Raw genomic sequence first — 22366 nt, forward strand, 5'->3', positions numbered from 1 at the left:
TATTGGCCACTACTGGAAATACTTACCTGGATGCATGCAGAATCAGGTGGTAGCTTTCTCACAGCCATGTTACACTGCTGGCTTGTAGTTCTTCATCAAAGCCTTCACACTGTCCTTCCGGTGTACCCACAGTCAAATTACACATTTTCCAATGCAAAGTGCTTAAACGGTTTCAACTAGAAGCTGCAGAAAAGAGTTCCCAAAATAATAGAGGTATGAAATTTCTGCCAACACTACTTTAGAACAGGAGAGGAGTACACAAGACAAATCTACCATGCTGTATTTTAAGACCCAAATCCACAAGTAAGAGGATTACAATAAAAAAGCATCGCTATCTAATGAAGTTATTTTTCTCTGACTGGCATGCAATCATATGACAGATCCTTACATGGAGATAGAAGTAATGCACCTAAGTTGTTTTCCATCAGAATGGCATTTCCAATGATCTATTAAGTCAACTCTAAACCCACAAAAACCAATTATAATTTACTGCAGTACCTTGCTGTCACACAGAGATGGATCTAAACAGTGTCCTAAGATTAAAACCTGATAAAAACACTTTTATCAGTGGTCATCTTCCAGAAAAGTAAAATCATGTTTATACTCTCCAGTAGACAAGAGAATTAAGGAACACACTGTTACTGCTCAGAAAGGAAGGAAATAACACCTTTGCTCCATCTTTGCTATGCAGTACTGTAACACTTGATGGAACAAAGGTCTCACCTGTAAGAATCTTTCCTGATTCTATCAGAGAAGAGCAAGTGTGTGCAAGCATGCAGCTGAGACACTGAGAAACCCAGCTAAACTACACAGCATGCTTCCCATAAGGCCAAGAACCTATGTCCTAAAAGCTGTCAAACATGAGTATACAAGAAGGAGCAAAAGGTTTGGAACTGTGAAAGGGGGTGTGGAAGCCCCTTCCTCATGCTGCTTCTTTCTTTCCTGCTGTAACACTGTTCCTAATCCCTTCCCTCTTACACATTTCTAAATCTGTAGCTTTAACCACAAATACGTACCCTAGCAGGTTTTACAGCAAAGAACTAGACTGAAAAGATAATAAAAGGAAGCAGATGCTGTAGATGGAAGCAGCATACAAATAAAGGTCTGCTTTGGAGTCCTGTTCTCTCGAGAGTATTTGCTGACTCCTCTTGCTCATTGCCTTTTCACAAGTGCCACAGCATTGCAGAGAACAGTCAGAAATGAAAGAAACTGAGCAAGAGCAGAGTTGACTCTTACTCTACAAAATACGTACAGAAGGATGAAAGCAAAGTAAGTGGACCCAAAGTGAAGCTTTGTGGTATGGCAGACTTCAGATTTTACTTGCTGTAAAACCTTACTCAAAACATAAGAACAAAGAAGCCAAATACAGAACAGTGATCATTTTTCTGTAAGTGAATTTCTGCCCAACACATGAAACATCTAAGAAGTAACCCATGCAATCTTAATGTTTCAGTCACCACAAGTTCATTCATGATTGATAAAAACTCCCCTGTATTTTTCTTGAGTTTCTCAAAATTACAGAGAACATTTTGTATTTCCTACAGCCTCTTCCACCCTTCTGACAAGAGAAGAATGATGTATCCTAATGCGGTGTATTGTCCAAAGACCTCTCAGGACACAGGAAAGAAAACTGAATAAAGCAGAAAGGCTGCAGAGAAGAGGAAAAAAGGATGTTCAAAAGAAAATGTTCCTATTTCTTAAATCACAGCAGGTGCATAACACTTGGTTGTTTAGAGAGCTAATTATCCCACAAGAGCTTTTTCTACTTGTATGCTTCCAGTACAGCTATGCATTTTTCCTAGATGAGATCCACTTACTTAGGCACAATTGGGAGCTTTGGCTAGCTTCTCAGTATTAAATCACTTTGCAGAGCACCTACAGGATGCTCTATGATTGCGGTTTACCCTCCCATTTGCAGATTTGCTTTGGTCCTGCAAACTGCTCAGAAATTATTTGTACACATCCAGGGCAGTTGGCATGTTTCTGTTAAGAGTGGGTACTGCATTTCCAGGGGTGCAGCCTTCAGAATTATTTTTTCATTACTTCCTTCCCACCTTTTTTTTTTCTTTCCTCCTTTCTGTGATTTCAAACAGACACCCACAGTAGATGCTTCACACTTTTCAGCCTGCCATGTGCATGCTGTCCCATCACCATCTGCTCCTCTGGCATGCACATACATGCTATGGGGAGCACGCTTGCTCCCCTGACACCTCCCAGAAAGCTTCGGCAACTCTCCTTCAACATCTCCAGGGGCCTTAAAAATACCACCTATGGCTCTTTTCAGCATTGCTCTCACAGACTTTGTCTTGCTTGGGCTTACCAGTCTGGAATATCTAACAGGACAGCTCCTTTTTGTGACTCAAAGCAAACACACATCTTTTTTTCCCATTCACTCCTGCCTGGATTAAAAGGGGAAATGATGATTTTACAGCAGGAAGACCCAAACAGCACCATTTTCGTGCTTACACCAGCCAGTTGTCATCAGCTGCATGGCTGCAGGCTTAATACTGCTCTCTTCATAAGGGAAATGTCTCCTGCTGCATAGCAAAACAGGCTGCAGGCCTTTCAAAGCTGCTCTGGTGGCGAGATGAGTCACCTCAGGCTACTGCCACACACAGGAAACCAAGCTGACAGCTCAGCTGCACACAATTGCATTAAAAGCACAAAAATAGAGATTTATACAAGGCAGCACCAAAGCTGGCTGCACACATCAGTGTGAGCTGAAGAGCCTCCAGGAGGGAGGCACTCTGCTCACCAGCCCAAGCACCTGCAAGGCTTTGCTGCTAATAGGATCATTTCCTTCTAAAACCTTCCCCATGGCAGCAGCCCAGGAACACGCACAGCTAAGTTAGGCTGAAAGGGAATTTTCCACCACCCACAAGCCTCTTTCTACCTCGCATAAATCTTCTCAAGCATAGGCCACACCAGCCTCTGCATATGACATGTAACAAGTAATTGGACACGATAAATCTCCAGGAACCAACTCCTATGTCAAGTTTCCTTTACACCCTCACATTTCAAATAAGCACATGTTGACTTTACACCTCCTTCCAGGTCCCTTCATGTTGCTATAACAATAGGATGGGGGCTTAGCATAAATCAGTACACGGCCATTAAGCAGAAAGATCATTCCCTCTCTCTCTCGATGTCAATTAAGCGGTATCAGGTACAGGCAGATACACTGACAAGAAGACATCCTTTTTCATCTGAGAAAATAAGCTTAAGCAATCCCTATATAATCACTCTTTTTCCCAGCAAGCTTTCTGGAGCACAGATAAGATCAAAGGCTGCTTTCCCAGCCAACAAAGTTATTAACACCTCAACGAAAAAGTGATGTTACACAAAAGCCAGAGCCGTCTGATGGCTTCCTTAATCTGAGGATGGAGACACGTGGAGCAGCAGGGAGCCTTACCCCAGTACAAACAGGGCAGCATCTGCGCATGAATCAGAAAACAACACGCTTTTTGGGGAAGAATACATATTTTCAAGACATTTTCTTTGACAGAACAGTGCCCAAAATAAAAAAAATGTACATGTATTTTTAACTACAGAAAAACATCTTCATGGCACGCAATCAGAAAGCACAGCAGACAATGCACTGCCTGCTGAAGTTAAGAGGAAAGGAGATAGGTTTTACCGTAAAGTTGTTTCACAAGCAAGTGAATTCTGAATCCATTTTCACAAGACAAACCCTCTTACCCCCAAGATCTCAAAAAATCCAGTCAGCTCAATTTTATTATGAACATGAAGATAACAGACCCATGGAATACATTTTAATTTAATTTTTGTCTTTGTTAGCTGGGAAAAGAGGCCAAACTGTAGGGAGTACTAGGGAAGGGAGTCCATTAGAAACTAGGAGCTCCATACAAGCAGATACAGTAAAACTGTTCCCTGTCTTTACTTTCGCTAAAGCCAACATACAGCATGGACTCTGATGTACAAGGAATGTTTTTCCTCCTATTTTCAAGAAAATTACTTCAACTCACTACCCCTTGACTTTCCTTTGTAAAATGTGGCTAGAATGGGCCAAAGGATTCAAAAGCTGCTGAGGAGAGACAACAAAAAGAGACAGAGATGTAAAAAGTAAGGACATGAATTTGTTTCCTGAAGCTGTAACAATAATAAGAAAGGAGAAAGAATAATCTGGGCCAGCAGTTCCAAAAATATGACATAAGTATCATCTGCAGTTTGAAAGCGGTATGCAAATGACATCTGAACAGCCAAACTATGTTTGTGCATGCCACTGAGACTACATTTGTAAAAGCCTTGTGCAGAGTACAATCAAGCTAAAACAAACCACAAGCATTTAATTCATCATAACTAGCATGGCAAGAGACTCCTCCCTAACACAGCACACTCTGACCCTCCTACCTGCACTACACCAATTTAAGGAGAGCCCTACCACACCTTGCCAGTGACCATCACGGTATCTAAGGCTCTTCAAGAGACATGCCAAAATTGCATCATTGTTACTTCAGCCATGTAAGGAAAGAAAACCTCCACTCTTCTAGAAAGAAAATATAGCTCAGAAACATGGAACTGAAAGGAGAAACATTGCATTTGAATTGAAGAAATGGTAGCATGCATTCCAGTTCCAGCCTGAAAAGCCTGGGAACATGGACATGGGAGAGGATTATGCATCTCTGCCTAGGTCAGTCCATAGCTCTATTCACAGATGCCCAAGAGAAATCAATGCAGAGAAAGCTATCAGAAAAAATTATTATTACTTAATATTTATGCAGCACTTTCCACCTGGCAATTTTTAGGCAAGCAATACATTAAGTAATTTACCAAGAAAAACATACATTGGCCTTCTGTGTGATCCATAGCTCGTGCTTTCAGAGGAAAACAATTCTACTTTATTAAACTTTAAGGCCTGAATTTACTACACATGATTCACTGTTACATTTTAAATTGGTAGCGAGGTAATCAATCAGGTTATTAGCTCCAAAATGCATTTAACAGTGCATTTTGATAAGTTCCCATATTAAGAAAACCACAGAAAAAGCTGGAGCTGTTAACATCTTTTTTATCATTGGTTAAGAACAAGTTAGGGCACTGTAATTGTTGCTAAAAAAATCAAAGCAAACCAACCTGAAAAATATCCCACCTTCCAACTTTGCCACCCTGGATTATTCTCTTGCCAATGATGCCCAGTTAGTGATTCTCCCTTATTTCAATTCATCTGTTGAGATCCTTCTGAAATCATTTCCAGCTACAACAGGGCTTCCTTTTTGTGGGTAGCAGCACATGTCAGCTTGGCACAGCTTTCCTTTTACACAAATGCAAGATGCTTCCTTGTGTTAATACAGAAAGCTATCAAAAACATACAGTGGCTGGATTTAAAAGCAGATTCCATAGCACTGGCTGTCATTAGCATTTCTAGCCAGCAACATTATCTGAAAATAAATCTTTTGGGGCTATGATTTAAAAAATACTGTTCACATGCTCACTGCCAACAGAGCAATTCCTGTATTTCAGATATTTGGTCCATCTCTCCTCTATGGCCTGTGGGATGAAGTGGCAGCACACTGATTTTTATTGCTGGTGAACTCAGACAAGAGACTGCTCTTTATAAGACACAATACAAGCACAAGCAACTATGATGGCTGCATCCACTCAATTCAGATCTCTTTTTTTTTTTTTAATGCATAAAATGGGTACATGAATTTAGGTGACATTCAAACTTTTGGCAAATAGCCAATCCACCACATCAGTAACATAAATATTGGTCATTTTTGACTTGGGATACCATGGCATGAATCACTGAAAAAATCAGGGACTCATCTTGTCTCCTTCTCTCCTTTAGCAGTAGGGAGATGAATTTCCAGAGGGGGATAAACTTTCTGTTCTCTGAGGTACTCAACTGAGCAAGGCTGGATACAAGAAAAAGGTGGATTGTTAACCCAAGTAAGCAGCTCTTTAATATGACATCTTGCTTTTGTAACTTCTTCATTAATCTTAACTGTTAGAAGACAAGTTAAATTGCGTGAGAGCATCTTGTGATTATTATATTGCTCCCACAAATACAACTGATACTTTAAATTAATTTTCCTTAAAGTTTCCTTAGCAGTTTTGTATTTCTTCTATGCTCTGCTTGCAGCTGGTATTCCCACATAACTTACATAGCCAGGAGTCAAATAATCTCTTGAAAATCAAAAGTAGAACTATGAGGCTCAATACATCAGTAGTAAATACAGTAAACACTTGACAAAAATACAGAGACAACTGGGGTGTGGAACCAGTTCATTTTCTTACATCTCTAAAAGCTTCTGTCTAATTAGGTTCATTTTTTGACAAACAAGAATGGGATTAGATCAGCATTATTGTTATTATAGCAGTCACATGACAGAACCTAGATGGTTATATTTGTCAAGCATTTGATCAATTTCTAGTCCTGTACTGGCCTCTCATTAACAAAGCTCATGGGAGACTACATGACTTTCTCATGAGCAGGAATCATGTTTACCCACATGTCAGGGTTAACCCACAGTGGAATCGCCATCTTTATAAATACTTCACAACATTTCAAAAATGGCCTTCTGTCTGGGAGGAGAGGAAGATCATAGCCCATTTGTTCTCCCTCTTTTTTCTTGGAGGGAAAAGGGGAGAAGTCAAATTCTGTATTTCAGATAACAGAGACATAATTCCTAACAAATTGCAATGTCATGTACTGAAAACGTGGTCAGGAAACAACAACTATAAGCCCCTACTTGTTCATATGACAAATATTTCACTGAAAGGTGGAGCAACATCAAAAAGCTAGAAAATAAATGGTCATTCTCAGCTCTGTCAGTGTTGCAGCTGGTATTCACGCAGGTTTAGATTAATCCATGAGACACTTTTTCATATCTCATCCCAGGTGTCAGTTAAGCAAGAAATCAGGCTCACGATAACCAAAGAGTTTAAAATCGCCTTCAAATCGTGCATAGAGGCGTCTTATGTCTCTCTTGCTAATTCCTGAAAAATACCGCTCTACTTTTGTTCTGTTGTACACTGTTATGCCTGGTGGGATGGTGGGGTATGACACCAAGTGGTCTATGCCAGCTGCTTTCAAGATATATGGAGCATCGTCCTCCAGGGTCTCGTGGTGTCCGATCACACTGTATGTGATTTCACAGGGAGCACAAAGTTCCACATATGTTACCCAGTGAATGATGTGGTCACCAAACTGAACATCCAGCCATCGGTGATTCGGGTCACCCAGGTAGCGCACAAAATCCTCAAACTGCAGCCCTTTGGTCTCTGTGCGATTCTTTCTGTATTTACGAATGATGCCAGGAGCAATTTCATGCCGGTACCAAGGTTCAAACCGAGGATTGTGCACAAACTTGTCTTTAAACGCAGAAATAAGTCTTTCAAATGGATCTCTAACAATAAAAAACTTGAAGTATAAATTCAGTCTAAACAGAGGAAGAAAAAAAATTAAAGAATTAAGGAAAGTGTTTAGCACATACTTAAAAAATGTACATAAACTCTGAACACAGCCACAGCAATGTGAATCTCAGAGCACTTGCATAGTCTATCAGTATTATAATCAATAGGACCAGAAATACCATTTCTGTCTTCTTACTAGCAGTTTTTGCATACAGGACAAAGAGGAAATAGTTTACCCCAGTTTCCACATTTTTTTCGAACTGGAGGAGTTTAGTTTATCTCAATCCATATAAACAGGAGACAAAAGATGCAGAGAACTCCAAGTCAAAGACATATGTTATGCCATGTGATCGAGCTCAAAAAGCAAAATACACAAGGGCATGGGGAAAAGTGCATTGCTGAAGCTAAATGCATACAGAAAGCTGCATTTTTCACTGGCAGGCAGTTAGATAAATTGCTGCTTAAGTTAAAAAAAAAAAAAGTATTTTATTTGATGTTTTGTCATGTTTTCAATAATGGCTGAGAACACTATTGAGACCACATGTTTCAACAGTGAAACATGTGACCACAGTTTTCAAATAAATTTCACGTATTACTGTGATACTATAATATGTAATATTCTGTAGTCAGATTATCTGTAGGAGGAGTAAATTGAAAACAAAGTTTATTTCAATAAATAACTAAGAAAAGAGATTGAGAGCCCAATCCTCACTGAAATAAGGATGGACTGGATGTGGATGGACTCTTTTCAGCCTCTAGAGCACTTGAATCATACTTCAGATTCTCCTGACCTACTCCTAGCCAGGCAGGGCTAGATAGAGGTCAGCAAACTAAATCAACAGATCCACACCATCCTGCTTTCCATACCTAAAACTCTGGTAATTTCATGTTACACACCTGCAGCATAGCTTCCATGCTGAGCAGAGAATGCAGCAACCCAAGCAATAGTGGCATTCAATTTCATATATCCTAACTAGGGCACACTCATAGGTGAACAAGTGTTCAGGGCTGCACTCAGGGAGGGAGAACAGATCCCCTTTCTCAAGAAAACAGTGACAATTTGCTTTGCACAGTATCAATCCAATCAACTGACCCCAATTCTACAGGCAGAGCTGTGATAAATGTCTTTGTGCCACTGCATGCAACAAAAAACCTTGGGCTGAGCTCTACTGACATCTGACACATGTATAAGGGGTTGAGTCTTCAGAATGGTATAATGCACACAAACCCCATGCAGGCACATGCTTACACATGTTCACTGTCATCTTATGTCCTGTTCTGTCCATGCTGCTACCCCTTACAGGGATTATATATGGCACAGGCTCCAGTAGAGATGAGAGCAGGCACAGTTAAAGATCTAGCCAAAGTAATGTAGAAGTTCTATTGCAGAGTATTTTTTGGCTCTGAAAATAACTAGAAGCACTTGAACAGGAAGACAAAAGTGGTTCAGCTGAATGGAAAATATTGTGGGGCTAAGAAGCACTAACAATTTAAATCTAACCAGTTCAATCCCAGTAATTAAGTCTGCTGCAACGACAATCTTACCCGTAGGCAGTAAGGTTTACCATGCAAGACATCAGGAATGGGCTGTCCAATTAAACCTTCAGTTCTGAAGGTCAACTATCTAACAACTAGGTATGCACTGAATTACAGAAACCTTATATCCAAGGAGTTGGTTGGCTCAGCTAACTATACCACAAATTACACTGGTGTTCTCCTTCAAAGCCAGTAGGAAGGCAGACACAGCAACATCTGTGAGGGTAACAGAATAGTGCCATAATACAAGTGGTGGAGCAGAAACTCTGCTGTCCTCAGTTTCAGATGCAGACTTCAGCTGTACCCTTGATTGCTCATAACACTGCTGACCTCAACGCCGTCCCTCATCAGAAGGGCCACTTACCGTTTTTTAATTTCAGAGTCACTGAAAGAGGACAAGCGTGGAAGGCCATTCTTCTCATGATCATGTACAATGTTTTCTGGGATCTCTTCTATGGAAGAAAATGCTCCTAGACAAATCAAAATGACAGAACAAGTGATTCATTCAAGGGAAAAAGCAGTGAGTATAAGCAAGCATGTGTGCCTTTGGCTGACAGTTTTATGTCTTTCTCTTTTCTTTATTTTTACCATTTAAAGTTACTATGTTTAAAACTGTTAAATTATGAGAGATTCTGACTGCAAAGCGGAAACCTGCTAAAATTCTTTAGGGTATATGACATCAAGGTCCAAGACCAAATGGCCCCGAAATTCTCAGAAAAGCATATTATGCAAATTTCATCAACAATTATGTCTAAGCCTGTAACTCCTCACATGTCAGTGTCCCCATTCCCTTTCCCTCTGCCTGCCCATGCAAATGGAGGAAGACTTTAAGGATTAACTCAGACGAAGGAACCAGCTTTTTGGCTGAGTTTCAACCACCAACAAAAATAAATGCTATGAGCTGCTTTTGGAACTGCTTCAATGCAAAAGTACTTTGCTGTCAGGATCCATAAAGTTTTTTTAACAAGTATGCTGTGCTGAAACAAAAATTCCAATCAGAGAATACTCCACAGATTAAAAGGCACTAAAATTAACAACAAAAAGTCTCCAGATACTAATTTCTGCAAGCACATAAGCTGACAAGAAAAATAATGTCACTTAACTCTGCTGCGTTCATTTTAATATCCTGATCCAGGAAAGTTTTATGACCTTGAGAAACATCTCATGTGGCCCCTTGGGCTTTAGGCATAAGCCTTCACACAACAGCATCATTTCAGAGTATCAACCTGCAACAAGCACAGGGTGCTACAAAACAAGCCCGTTCGGTGAAAGTCTCTACAGCCTTCTCGTTTCCAGAACTGAAGCAAATAATACACACCAGTCAGCTGCTCAGTTTTCCAATTTTTTTTTCCTGGAGGGGGCAGGGCATGACAGGTGGGGACTGGAGTTGTATTTTAGCAATTTCATGTTTTCAACTGTATTTTTTGGTACTACAGGTAACTCACATGTGGACAACGGATGTCAGATTAGACAGCCTCAGGAACCGATACCTTGCATTTATTCAGAGAACATATTCAGTACAAGCAGTAGCAGAGTTACCCCCCCCACAGTGCCACAGCTGCATTTCCCCATCCTGAATCTCCAAATACCACTTAGGTATTTGAACATAAATTATTCCCCCTCAAGTATGAGCCCTGCCTTCTGAAACTACCCAAAGAGGAGAAAGTTAGATCAACCACAGCAGTAGCCTTCACCAGCAGACACCAGCGCACTTAAGTGGCAGCTTAAGGCAAAAGGGACCAGTGTTTATGGGGAAACAATTTTTTATAATTATCTAACATGATAAAACTAGGAAACTCAAGGTGAAAAGTTCCCTGCTTTTAAGATGTGAGTTATCCTCCACTTGGCGCAGCCAATATATCCCTGCCCATCCTGAGGCGTTCTTTGCATGTTATCTTTTAAATGCTGATAAGAGAGGTACTTCTAATGTCCTCATATAGCTCCATATTTAGTACTTAGAGTGTGACTTTCATAGGTACTAAGACACATGCACACACATAGGTATGGGTGTATCTCTGCTAGATTTTTAGCTCACATCCATAGATCAAGGATGAAACAAACATTAAAGTTTTTAATGTTAGTACTGCTTGCTAGAAAAATTTTGCTGAGGCACACAGTTCATTTGCTTATTTTTCAAACATACTCATCCCTTTATTCCTTCTTTCACCATTTTTTATAACGTAACTTTGGTGAGCAAACTATTGCATTAAGCACCTCAGAATCTTCGTAACTCTTAAGATGGTTCACTGATAGAACATACACAAGATTTCAGCAATATAGACCAACAGCACCTGCCAAGTTTTAACTGGCTTTCTTCATAGCTAAGATCTCTAGTTAAAAGTCACTGGCCTTTAGTCAGAAATTTCATATTATTGCTACTTAGGAATTACGATACCTTGTCATATACTTTCAAATTCTGTAAATTAGTGCACCCCTTCAAAGATCAGAAACCTACCTACCACATGCATATGGGGACTCTGTCATGACTTAAATAACTTTTGAGCCAAGAAATAACAATACTTATTTTTACAGAAAGAATAGATCTCATTTTAAGGGGATATTTTGAAAGGACTAGAAACAACTGTGATAAATGCAAAGCTGAAATTAAGTATCAGTGTACAGAAATGCAGAAAGAATCCATTTTAGTTGCCCCAGTTAGAGCAATTCTGTTTCCTCCTGCTCTTCAAAGAAACCCACACACCCATGGAAGAGTAGATACCATTTAAAACAATCAAGACTTTTTTCCACTGAGTGTTGCCCACTTTCGGCGTCTGACAAAACAGGATCTTGTGCTTGTCACACACAAATATTCGGTCCAAGACGAACTTGGACACTGCAGTATGAGAGAGATCTCTCAATGCAGTGTCTCTGCAGACATTCCTGAGAAGCTCGAGTCTTTCCATATGAACCAGGGGTTGGTGGATCAGACTTCCTGAAAAAGCTTTTCCAGTTGGCTTTATGAAATGCAGAGGAGAAAGAAAAAACAAAAGTGAAAGATTTCAGTTTTCAGATCAAATTCTCAGGTATAAAAATCCCCAAACTACGCACCCTAATGACTCCCAGATTCATGATTAAAACGTTGCTATGTATTAATTAAAGGAGCAGCCCACAGTTTGCTTTCTGCGCTGCTGCTATACATTGTTTCAACTCTTAAGACATTACATGGTAGTATACAGTAGTAAGAGCTTTTCCATACAATAATTTAAGTCTGCTGCACAGCAGCAGTGTCTTATCTGTGTGGATAAAACATGCTTTGATAAATACTGGAACTCCCACAGAGTTCCAACAACCTGTAAGAAAGCTTCTGAGAGGTTAGGACAGGAATTTCAACATAAATTATGCTTTAAACTCTGAGAAAATGGGGCTGACCCATGGTGTGATTCTTGGGGACATCCTGTGCAGAGTTAAGAGTTGGACTCGATGATCCTTGCGGGTCCCTTCCAACTCAGAATATTTTGTGACCCATCTGGCAGGGAAAGAATTTAGGATAAAAATTCTGCGTTGTTGTTTGCTAGCACCTGTAGGCATTCACTGTTTCCATTTATCCAAGTTGAAATAAAATCAGGTGAATAAAAATGTGAACAATGAGCATCAGTGTGACAAATAAAAGAAGTAGCAGGATACCTCTCCCCAAAAATGGATGAGCTGTTTCACACGTCTCATTTTCTGAGACTTAGATGGGAACCAAAACCACCTCTTGCCTCACAACTAGTGGAGTGAGAGGAAAAAGGAGCTTCTCTGATTAAGAGGTGATGGGAAAGCTTAAATTTCTACTGACAAATTTTCACCTTTCCACTAACTGAATGGCAATCCCCAATATCAATACAGACTAAGGGATGAACTGACTGAGACCAACCCTACCAAGGACTTGGGGATACTGATGAGTGAAAAATTGGTATGTGCTGGCAGTGTGTACTTGCAGCCCAGAAAGCCAACTGCACCATGGGCTGCATAAAAAAGCACTGTGGCCCGCAGGCCAAAGGAGGTGATTCTCCCCCTGTACTCTGCTCTACTGCCACCTGGAGTGCTGCATGCAGCCCTGGGGCCTCAGCACAGGAAAGACCTGGACCTGTGAAGGGAAGGTTCAGAGGAGGCCATGAAGATGGTCTGACATGGAGCACCTCTCCTACGAAGACAGGCTGAGACAGCTGTGGCTGTTCAGCCTGGAGAAGAAAAGGCTCCAGGAAAATCTCACTGCCACCTTTCAATGCTCACAAGGGGTTTTTAAGAAAGACAGAGAAACTTTTTACGAAGGCCTGTAGTGACAAGACAGGGGTAATGGTTTTCAACTGAAAAAAGATAGGTTTAGGCATTAGGAAGGAATTTTTTCCTATGAGGGTGGTCAGGCACTAGAACAGGTTACCCAGAGAAGCTGTAGATGGTCCAGCCGAGAAATATTCAAGGCCAGGTTGGATGGGGCTCTGAGCAACCTGTTCTAATGAAGGGTGTCCCTGTCCACGGCAGACGAGCTGGAACTAGATGATCTTCAAAGGTCTCTTCGAACTCAAACCATTCTGTGATTCTATGATTTTAGGTACAGCGTCCAAGTTACAGATGAAAAAGGAATTATTTTTGTCCCAAGCTTCCACAAGGAAAAAAATATTCTCCTTTTTCTGTTTGTTACTCTTCTTCAATATCCCCTGCTCAGAATGCGATCTGAACGGTCTGTCAGATTATTTTATCTGTCCAAACAATTCTTTCTGCATGCAACCAAAATTAATGTTGTTATTCTACATTTCATGCTGTCAGGAAGCCAAGAGGGAATTGGTTTAGATCCAGAAACCTTATTATCCTCTTCCATACTAGTAAAGAAAGCATTTAAAACTCACTACATGTATCTGCCAATCTTCCACTGAATGAAGTGTTTTTCCCAAGTATTTTGAGGGTAACTTAAATTTCATGTTTTTGAAAAATGAAAGCAAAAAGAGTCGTGTTTATACAACTAACCTATGTTCCATGCTGCATCATAAAAATACTTTAAATATAAGATGACTTACATACTAATGCAAAAAAAAAGAAAAAAAATTGGGATTTAGCCCACTCTGCAAATGCTCTCAAATTTATACTTGTATAAAGGATTTTCAGAGTTTCTGTGTCAATCTGCTGAAAGCACGGAACTATGCATCCAAAAGATCAACTGGTATTGATTACTATTGTGTTTATATTCTACTTTGGAAAAATGCTGAAATGTGACACATAAAGAGCACAAAAGATGAAAAAGAAATTGACACTGATAAAAAGAAACAGAGAGATTGGGCAGAGATCTAAGAGAATAGAGAAGACACAGGCCTGCCCTCAACAACCACAACCTGATCTCTATGGCAAGACAGAACTTGAGTAATCCAAAACTGGGCCATTATATTAAAAAGGCTAACAAAAATGACTGTTCTGACTTGATAAAGGAATACTGTAACAATTTTCTCCTAGAAATGGAAACACATTAAGTTCAATCATTCAGATGAAACAAGACAGCAGGTTACCGTGACAAACCAGCTCTGTGAAGTTAAAATGAATTCTGTTGGCTCTATCTAAATAGAACAGTCTGAATAAGTAATTCCTGTCTATCAATTCACCTTAACATCAGGAAGCCCTTCCTTAAGCTCTTATTTTTTTCTACTCTTTAACACACATAACCCTTATCTCAACAGTATGCACCTGGAATTCTTCAGGCCAATGTTTTTCCTCTGGCACATGTACCTCCTCCACTTTTGTCACAGCTGTCAGTATCAATGGCTCTTGCTTGGCACCATAGCCTAAAGAAGGAAGAGAGATAACAGCATTACAGAAGATGAGGAGAAGGCAACTATTTCTGCTTTACAACTAAAACACATGAACTTTACGTTCTGTATTAAGCTTACAAAACATTAGAATTTGTTTCTACATGGAAAGGCACTAGACAAGACAGGCACAAACTATGAATATTTTAAAGGATGTACTCCGTGGGAATTTTGGATGCAACTTCATTTGAGTTTTATCAAAGAAATAGGCCCATCATCTTTTACTTGGTTTTTTTGGTTGTTTGTTTTGTTTTTTTCTAAAAACTGTGCAGATAGACATCGAAATCTTGAATCCAAATATCGCAATTGATAGACAATTTGGTCTAACAATATGGACTTGTGCATAGGAGATTTATATTTTCAATAAAAAACAATCTATCAGGTTTCTCTCTCCCCTTGCACTAGTAGAAATGTTTCTTCTTCTGTAAACTATTAAACTTACAAGAAGTGTTGTTACAGACACCCTTTTATTTCTGTGGTACTCTAAGTAAGCACCTATAACCAACAATAAAGAAAGATCCCCCCTTCCTTTGTTACTGGACCAATGGCCTTCCTTAGAGATTCTCACAACAACAACAAACTCTGCTCATACTCTTGTTCCTTTTATTGGTTTTAGGGCAGCTAATAGTTTGAGACCAATTTAAAGCATGTAAGGGAAGAACCCTTTTCATCTTTTGCATTTAGTATGGTACAGAAAAACCAAAAAATAACACAAGGTTATAGCTTTAGTCTACACATTGCAGAAAGATCAAAAATAATTTAAAGCAGCTTTCGCTAACTACAAAGCAAAAAGAACACGATTTCTCTCTGAAAATTTATTTCCATCTATATTGGATTACTTTTCCCTTCACACAGATTCTTCTATGAATAATGTTTCTTCATCTGCATCCACAGGGGCTTACCGCTTTATGGTTGAGAAAATGTGTGTACTGCCTACGTCCTTTTCTTCAGGGAGTACTCTGCCTACACTGGATTTTAACAAAGGGCACGCATGGAAAAGCAAGTTAAAACTGAAAGCAATGTAAGCGTTCAAGCACTGTAATTATTGCTGTGCGCAGACTTACTTCATGGTATTCTTCTGGAAAATACAAGTAATCCGATTCAGCTAAACTGTTTTTCACTATCATTGTGTAAAAGCATGCCTGTAGATGCTACAGAAACTTGCTCCTTAAGAAGTTCCTACTGTTCATGCACCCAGGACATTAGTAAAAGGCTTAAACAAAAGAACATTGATTCATTGAGCATCTGCTGGTTTTATTCTATCTGCTAAGATAACACATCCAAATAAGAAGAATTTCTGACAAGTCATATTTTATTAAGTCTAGAAGAGCTTCTCCAGGATTTACCATCCTGTTTGGACTTTCTCCAAAATTCTGTTGGTATATTCAAAGTATTTCCCTTCATTAGTTCTAGTACAAACACTCCAACACATATATACACTTAACCACAGTCATGCCTTTGCAGGACAAGCTTAAGAACTTATATATCATCTGGTTAGAGAGCTATTTAAAAGGAGTGGAAGAGTCAGCATAGAAAAAAATAAAAAAGAGAAAAAACTCGGCAAGCCAAGATAAAAAAAAGCAAGTAAATGCAGAGGGTATGCTGTAGTAATTATTTTTTTTAACTACATTTTAATTTTCCTGACAAATTCTGATGAAAAGAACCACTCAAAGAACACCTGAGCTGGGAAACGAGTTGGCATAGAGTGAAATACTGGAAGATATAACTACCTAACGTAAGACTAGCTGATTTGCAGATGTACCAGGACAGAACAGCCGGGTCCAAGGAAAGCTAAGTTAGTCTACAGTTCTCCTCTGCAAGATTTGCTGAATAAATCTCCACATAGATGCGTACTATTTATAAAGGTACACCTAATGTACTTACCCCTTATCAAGTTATTGAAAAATATGGCACCTAGTATCAGTGCTTCAAAAGTTACTTTTTTTTTGCGTATCTTAGGAAGATTCAGAAACACAGACCTCTTAAGACTGTAAGTCATATCATCACCTTCACCCAAAACTCTGAGTAGGATGGCTTTGTAAGAGCAGCTCCCCAGCAGACAGAAAACTAAAATGCTAGGTGGTGTCATCAAATGGCTTAAATTCTTCATCATCTTAATAACACCTCAGCTACTTAAGCTAAGCAAAAGCCTGTAAGCTGTTTACAAGTCAAACAGCAGGTGATAAAACTGAATGCAAGAAGCAGGGCAGAGGCGGCTAGGCAAAGTGCATTGCAAATGAAATAAAACTTTCCACAAGTTTTACATAATACCTCTGCCACAAGACAAGCAGTCACAAGGAGACAGAAACTAGTATCATGTGAAATGAACTCTTCAATATCTTCTGAGTCTCTTTTAACTTTAAACAGGTAATAGTACTCTGTTGTTTTTGCAGAACTCCTACCCCTAGTAAATCAAGATACTGACACTAAATGTATTTGAAAAAGCAGACCTACCAAAACAGTACTGTCAAACATGATCCCTCCTGTTCTTAACCATCAAAACCCCCACCATGACATTAGACTTGCAGACTTCTAGCAAGGAAAGAAGGAGCTGAATATCAGCACTGTCACTTCTAGAAATTTAGTTGTTCTGTTCTCAGTCCTACTGAAGAAGTAGTAACATGCCAAGAACTACTTTTCATAGAAAAGAGTATTTGTGTGAAGCACTATTCAATTTTCTGTTTCACATTAAACATTAAAGCTGAACTTACCATCTGGGTCTTTAAAAGTCAGTGTGATAAACTTGCTAGCAACCATGAACATGAATATCACCCAAAAGCATGCAGCTAGCAGCAGCCACTGGTGGTGCATGTTGTCAGATGTGAGCCATATAAAGTTGGGACTTCCTGTTTGAAAGAGAAAAGATTGAAACACTAGTTATTTTTGCTACAGTTTAGAAAAATACTTTCTATAACCTAAAAGAAAAAACTTTAATACGTATGTGTGTCGTAAAACACAGCAGTAGATTTCACTTTTTACTTTTTGCCCATTCAGTCATATTTTTAACCAGTGTTAAGGCTGAGGCAATGTAACCACTGACTGCTATCAAAAGGAGGCTTCACTTCTTCACCCCTGTGTACACATTCCCAGCCTCCTGATTGTGCTGAGAATAGCACTGGCTGGCTGACTGCTTGGGGAGACAGATCAGCAAAACCCATGATTTTTTTAAAGAAGAGTTTATTTTTTGATTCAGCTTAGCAAGACAGCCCAATGCAGAAAAGGAAGGGAGCATGAAGAACGCTGTGCTCTCAGTGGTAGATGTAACATTAATACTGTTCTTGGTTATCCCAAGTCAGCTTATGACACATAACATGGACTCTTCCCCTGCCCGGCCTACAGAAGCTACCAAGCTGCAATGCTAAGCTTAACCTGGCCAAATATTTTTCGTTTTCCTTGCAGCAGTGCCTACTACCTGTAGCTGTATCCCTGCCTCAAAGACACAACTTCCTCAGGAGTGCAGGAAGGGTTACCCAAACAGTTGAGACTGCAGCTTTAATGTGCAAAGAAACCACCCACCGGAACAGACTGAATACATGCAGTTTTATCCTGATTTTTGAAACTGCAATCCTAATAAATTATTTTCCATGACTGTAAGTTAAGATTAAATATAAGGAAACCGATGATAAAAAGGATTGAAGCTCCCAGCCACTAAGAGAAATGGAAAATGTTAAGCTGTATCTTTTGCTGAATTGCCAGCTTCTGATGGGCAATACACACAGGGGTGGAATCAGGCATCTGTGAAGCTCCACCACAAATAAAAAACAACCCACAACCAAAACCTAGAAAAACACAGCTCTATTGTCTCTACTGTTGCTGGAGAGGTAAGACACCTGAGGGGCTGAACTCAAAAGAAAAAGAGTGAATGCTTCCTTCTGAGGACGTATGCAACACAACATCAGAACACTTAACTGAAGAGGACCTAATACAAAAATCTCATACAATTACATCCTCACAGCAATCCTGTAACTACCAATAGGATCAAACTCAGTCCTAAAGTAGCCACACGCAACTTCAGCGAGAGTCACAACTGCATGGTTTGTGATCACAATTTCTATACAGCCATTTGAGTGAATTGCCAAGGAATGTAAGAAATGCCCTCACTCCCAGTTATGATGCTAAAAAATGTTAGTTAATACTTCTAAGGAAGCGTTTATTAAGTTTTTCAGTCATATACCAGTATTCCATCTTCTTCATTCCCACAAAGCATCAATAACAAAAGTAAGATACTACTGCTACAGGTGCCAATTGCTTTTCCAACTAGCTTTTGCCTTCCAGCAATGTAGATGTTTCCAGGAAGAGTTCTCTCCACAGCTGACAGCAGTGAACCATCTTCAGGATATGCTGAAAGTCTGTGCAGGCAGTCAAGCAGTTCAAAACACATTTGGGACCCAAATGATGTATGAAAAATGGGTAAGAGGAGGTAAAGAACTGAGTATCTCCAGTTAAAGGGAAAAATATTTAGCTAGGGTGCCAGTGTTCAGGCCTACTTTTATTTTCTCGGTGCAGCATTTTTCAGCTTGGCTTCTGAAAGTTCCCTTCTTTCCCCCTCTTCTTTCATGAGTTCATTTTTAAGTACTTCTAAAAACACCACACCTAGGTATCAACTGTCTTTTGGACACTTAGAGGTGCTGTGACCTCCATTAAGACGATGTTTGTCATCTCCTGTTTTTTGCTGCAATTCCCTGGCTCACAACTGAGCATGCCATGTCCAAAACATGTTTATTCTTCATGATCTGGAAGACTGTTGACCAGGAAAGGCAAATACGGTATGAATTCCATCAGACTTTTCAGTCTGGCCTCTTTTCAGCTAAGCAGTTCAAAAGTTATTCCCAACCTACCACTGCACTAGTGCAAAGCCTACCCTAAGATTCATGCTGAAAACCACCAGGTCTCAAAGGTCCTCATTTTTCAGTCTGCCATGAAATGCACCATCTTCCACTTAGGCACTGAGATTTGTCACCTTTACTTTCAGACATCACATTCATTTCCAACTCTCACAGATGACAGAATTCAGACTGACTATCAAGACACAAAAATGTAGAAACAACATTTTTTACTTTTTAGGTAGCTCTGCTAAAACCATGAGAACCTTTCAACATTCTAAACACAATGCAGCGGGCTGACAGAAGCTTGCAGAGAACACTCTGCAGGAGGAAAATCTCTAACCATCAGCTACGGGCTTTTCAGAGGTATAATGAAAGGTCTGGGCCAAACCTCTCTGCCCAACTCAGTATATTTGTTCTACATAAAGCAGGGTAGAAACAGCCTCCAACATTCGTAGCATCCCTGCTAGTCTGCCCACTTTTATAATGGTGATGGATGCACACCATTCAGTAAGAAGTATTGATCTATATCCCCTTACGTAATTTATGTATTGGATTTCTAAGAAATTGTGTTAAGTCACATGGGAAATGCAGTTTCCATGTGCTCTGACCTGAAATGCAGTTAGTGTAGACAGGACCCTGCTGCCAGGTCCTGTGCTGTAAGGACAGGAGAGCATTTCAGCCAAAGTCACCTACAAGCAGTACAGTTCTCACCTCAAGCACAGGGCTTAGAGAGTAGGAAGGGGTCAGAACTGCAGCCACATCCATAGGAACCACCACTTCTACCCTTGAAGACGTGGAAGCTGAGAGGAAAACATTAAGCAGTTTTGTCTACTCTTTTTTTTTTTAATGTGCACAGGAAATCTGCAACCATACCCATGAATGTAAGAGCCTTGTCAGAGGATCTGTCATAACGTAATTATGATGTTACTACACTGTTACTCACTTCTAGCATCCTAAAGTACATCTGTATCAGCAGCACATCACCCATCTCAAGAAGCAGAACTCTTCAAAGTTACAGACAGAAGTACCTCAACATGCTCACTTAAATGCAATGATCAGTACTTTGTAAAAAAATAATGTGTTTATGTTGTTTCTCTGTCTCTACCTTAATATTTTTATTGTTTTCACATAGGGCAATTGCATTTCCTATTTTATCTCCAACCTTACTGCATTTCTGTTGCTTCTCTTGCATTTATTTTCTAGTAAATACAAGTACTAGCTTCTGTTTTTCCTCTTTAATAGTTTCCTTCAGCTTCCAAAACAGTCTTCTATTTCTGGTTGTCTAAAACACAATTTTTCTTTACAAGTAGAAAAAAATGAGAAATATGTTGACGGTTTAGTCCATTTTCTCACAAGGAAATACACAGAGTTTTCTGGTTACTCTTTCTCCCTCTTATTGCAATTCTACACTTTTTAGGAGTGATCTCAAAACTCCTGTCCCTACCCATTCCTCTGTCCTTCCCCCTCAGGGCTACCACAAAGACAAACTGCCACATAACCCTCAGATTAGCCAGATGAAGAGTTTTGCATGAGAAAAAATGGGATCACCAACACACACACAAACATGAACCAAAGATCAAGACACAGAGTTGCAGGCTTGACCCGTTGCCCGCAAGTAACCTGCTACCTCCAATAAACACTCATTCTTTGCACAAGACTGCTGTCTTCAAGTGACTGATGGGACAAAGTGCGAAAGATTTAAGCAGCATTAAAACTCAGTGCAGTCTCTGCTCTGCAGCTTATGCTGCTTGCATAGGGGCTCCTTGGCAGGACAGTCCTTGCACGCATCCTGAATGGCAGTGACACTCCAGGAGGCTCAAACTCCCAACTGCGTGCCCAATCAGCACATGATTAATGACGTAACTAGAAATGGAACTGGTAAGGAAAGCAGCAACTAACTGGGACACCTAAGCCATTTTCATCAATGCTTCCTTTGTGTTATCTTACAGGTAAGAAAATCTGGCCAATTTGTTAAATTTAAAAATATTCCTGACTAATATCTATCACAGACGGTCCTTTGGCAAGTTGCGTGGTGCTACTAAATGTTGTAACATACATCGTAACAGGCTGGTTCTTTCCTAAGGCTTTGCTCCTCCCGAGGGCACTGACAGGCCTGTGCGTCTGCTCTTCCAGCTCCGGCTGGGGCGCGGAGCGCTGCCTGCGCACGCAGCTCACCTGTCAGCGGGATGTGAACCGAGGCCCGGGGCAGCAGCGCCTGCACCAGCTTCGTGACCCACCTCAGCCCGGGGCAGGCCCGGCGTGTGCCGGTGTCGCGGCCCCGGGCTGCGCCGGGACCCTGCCTCCCCTCCGTACGCCGTGCCCTGACAGACACCAGCTCCCACTCCAGCGAGCGCCCCATGCTCTTCACAGCTGGGAAGGGCAGCGGCTCCTCTGTCCCCTCCATCCAGGCTTCCTGGGTGCTCCATTCATTCCATAAGAGCAGAGCGGTCCCCGCCAAGAAGAGGGGACAGGGCCGTGCTCTGACCGGCAGGGGACGAGCCGAGGTAATAGCCAGCCCCAGCCCGGCTCCGGACGCAAGGACCTGGGCTGAACAGACATAAACTTTTCCCGTTCTGGAGGAGGACGACGAAGCTGGGCGGGCTTCCCCTCACCCCCAGGAGGGACGGACGACACATGCCCGCAGCGCCCGCTCGCTTCCCCGCCCAACCCAGGATGCCGGAGGAGCCTGTGTCCGGGGCTGGCGGCCGCCAGGCCTCCCCCCGTGGCCCTCCCCAGCCCCTCCCCGGCTTACCGGCCCTCCAGCGCCGCTGCCCGCGGCCCCGGCCCGCGGCGGCGGGGTCCCGCCTCACTCGGCAGCACGGCCGGCCCGCTCGGGCGGCCCCGGCTGTC

The 22366-nt window shown here is 40.9% G+C and overlaps 1 protein-coding gene across 1 annotated transcript; it reads right to left on the reverse strand.

Annotated features, from left to right (window-relative positions):
- Window positions 1-263: 263 nt before the first annotated feature.
- Window positions 264-22366, reverse strand: CHST10 (carbohydrate sulfotransferase 10). Its single transcript, XM_039548682.1, has 6 exons — window positions 22269-22366; window positions 17402-17536; window positions 14569-14666; window positions 11633-11867; window positions 9278-9383; window positions 264-7403 (listed from the first exon to the last, which is right to left on the reverse strand). Exons 2-6 carry the CDS (start codon window positions 17499-17501, stop codon window positions 6866-6868), a joined length of 1077 nt encoding a protein of 358 aa, XP_039404616.1. The 5' UTR covers window positions 17502-17536; window positions 22269-22366; the 3' UTR covers window positions 264-6865.

This window comes from Corvus cornix, chromosome 1 (assembly GCF_000738735.6).
Source record: "Corvus cornix cornix isolate S_Up_H32 chromosome 1, ASM73873v5, whole genome shotgun sequence".
Taxonomy (NCBI): domain Eukaryota; kingdom Metazoa; phylum Chordata; class Aves; order Passeriformes; family Corvidae; genus Corvus; species Corvus cornix.

Bases quoted from the DNA above. Each gene is read 5' to 3' on its own strand.
- CHST10 (XM_039548682.1), bottom strand. From the start codon at position 17,501: ATGCACCACCAGTGGCTGCTGCTAGCTGCATGCTTTTGGGTGATATTC. The intron at 11,868-14,568 runs GTGCATACTGTT...CATTTCATAAAG, and splicing joins ATTGGCCTGAAGAATTCCAG to CCAACTGGAAAAGCTTTTTC. The intron at 7,404-9,277 runs GTAAGTGGCCCT...TCCTCTGTTTAG, and splicing joins GACTCTGAAATTAAAAAACG to ACTGAATTTATACTTCAAGT.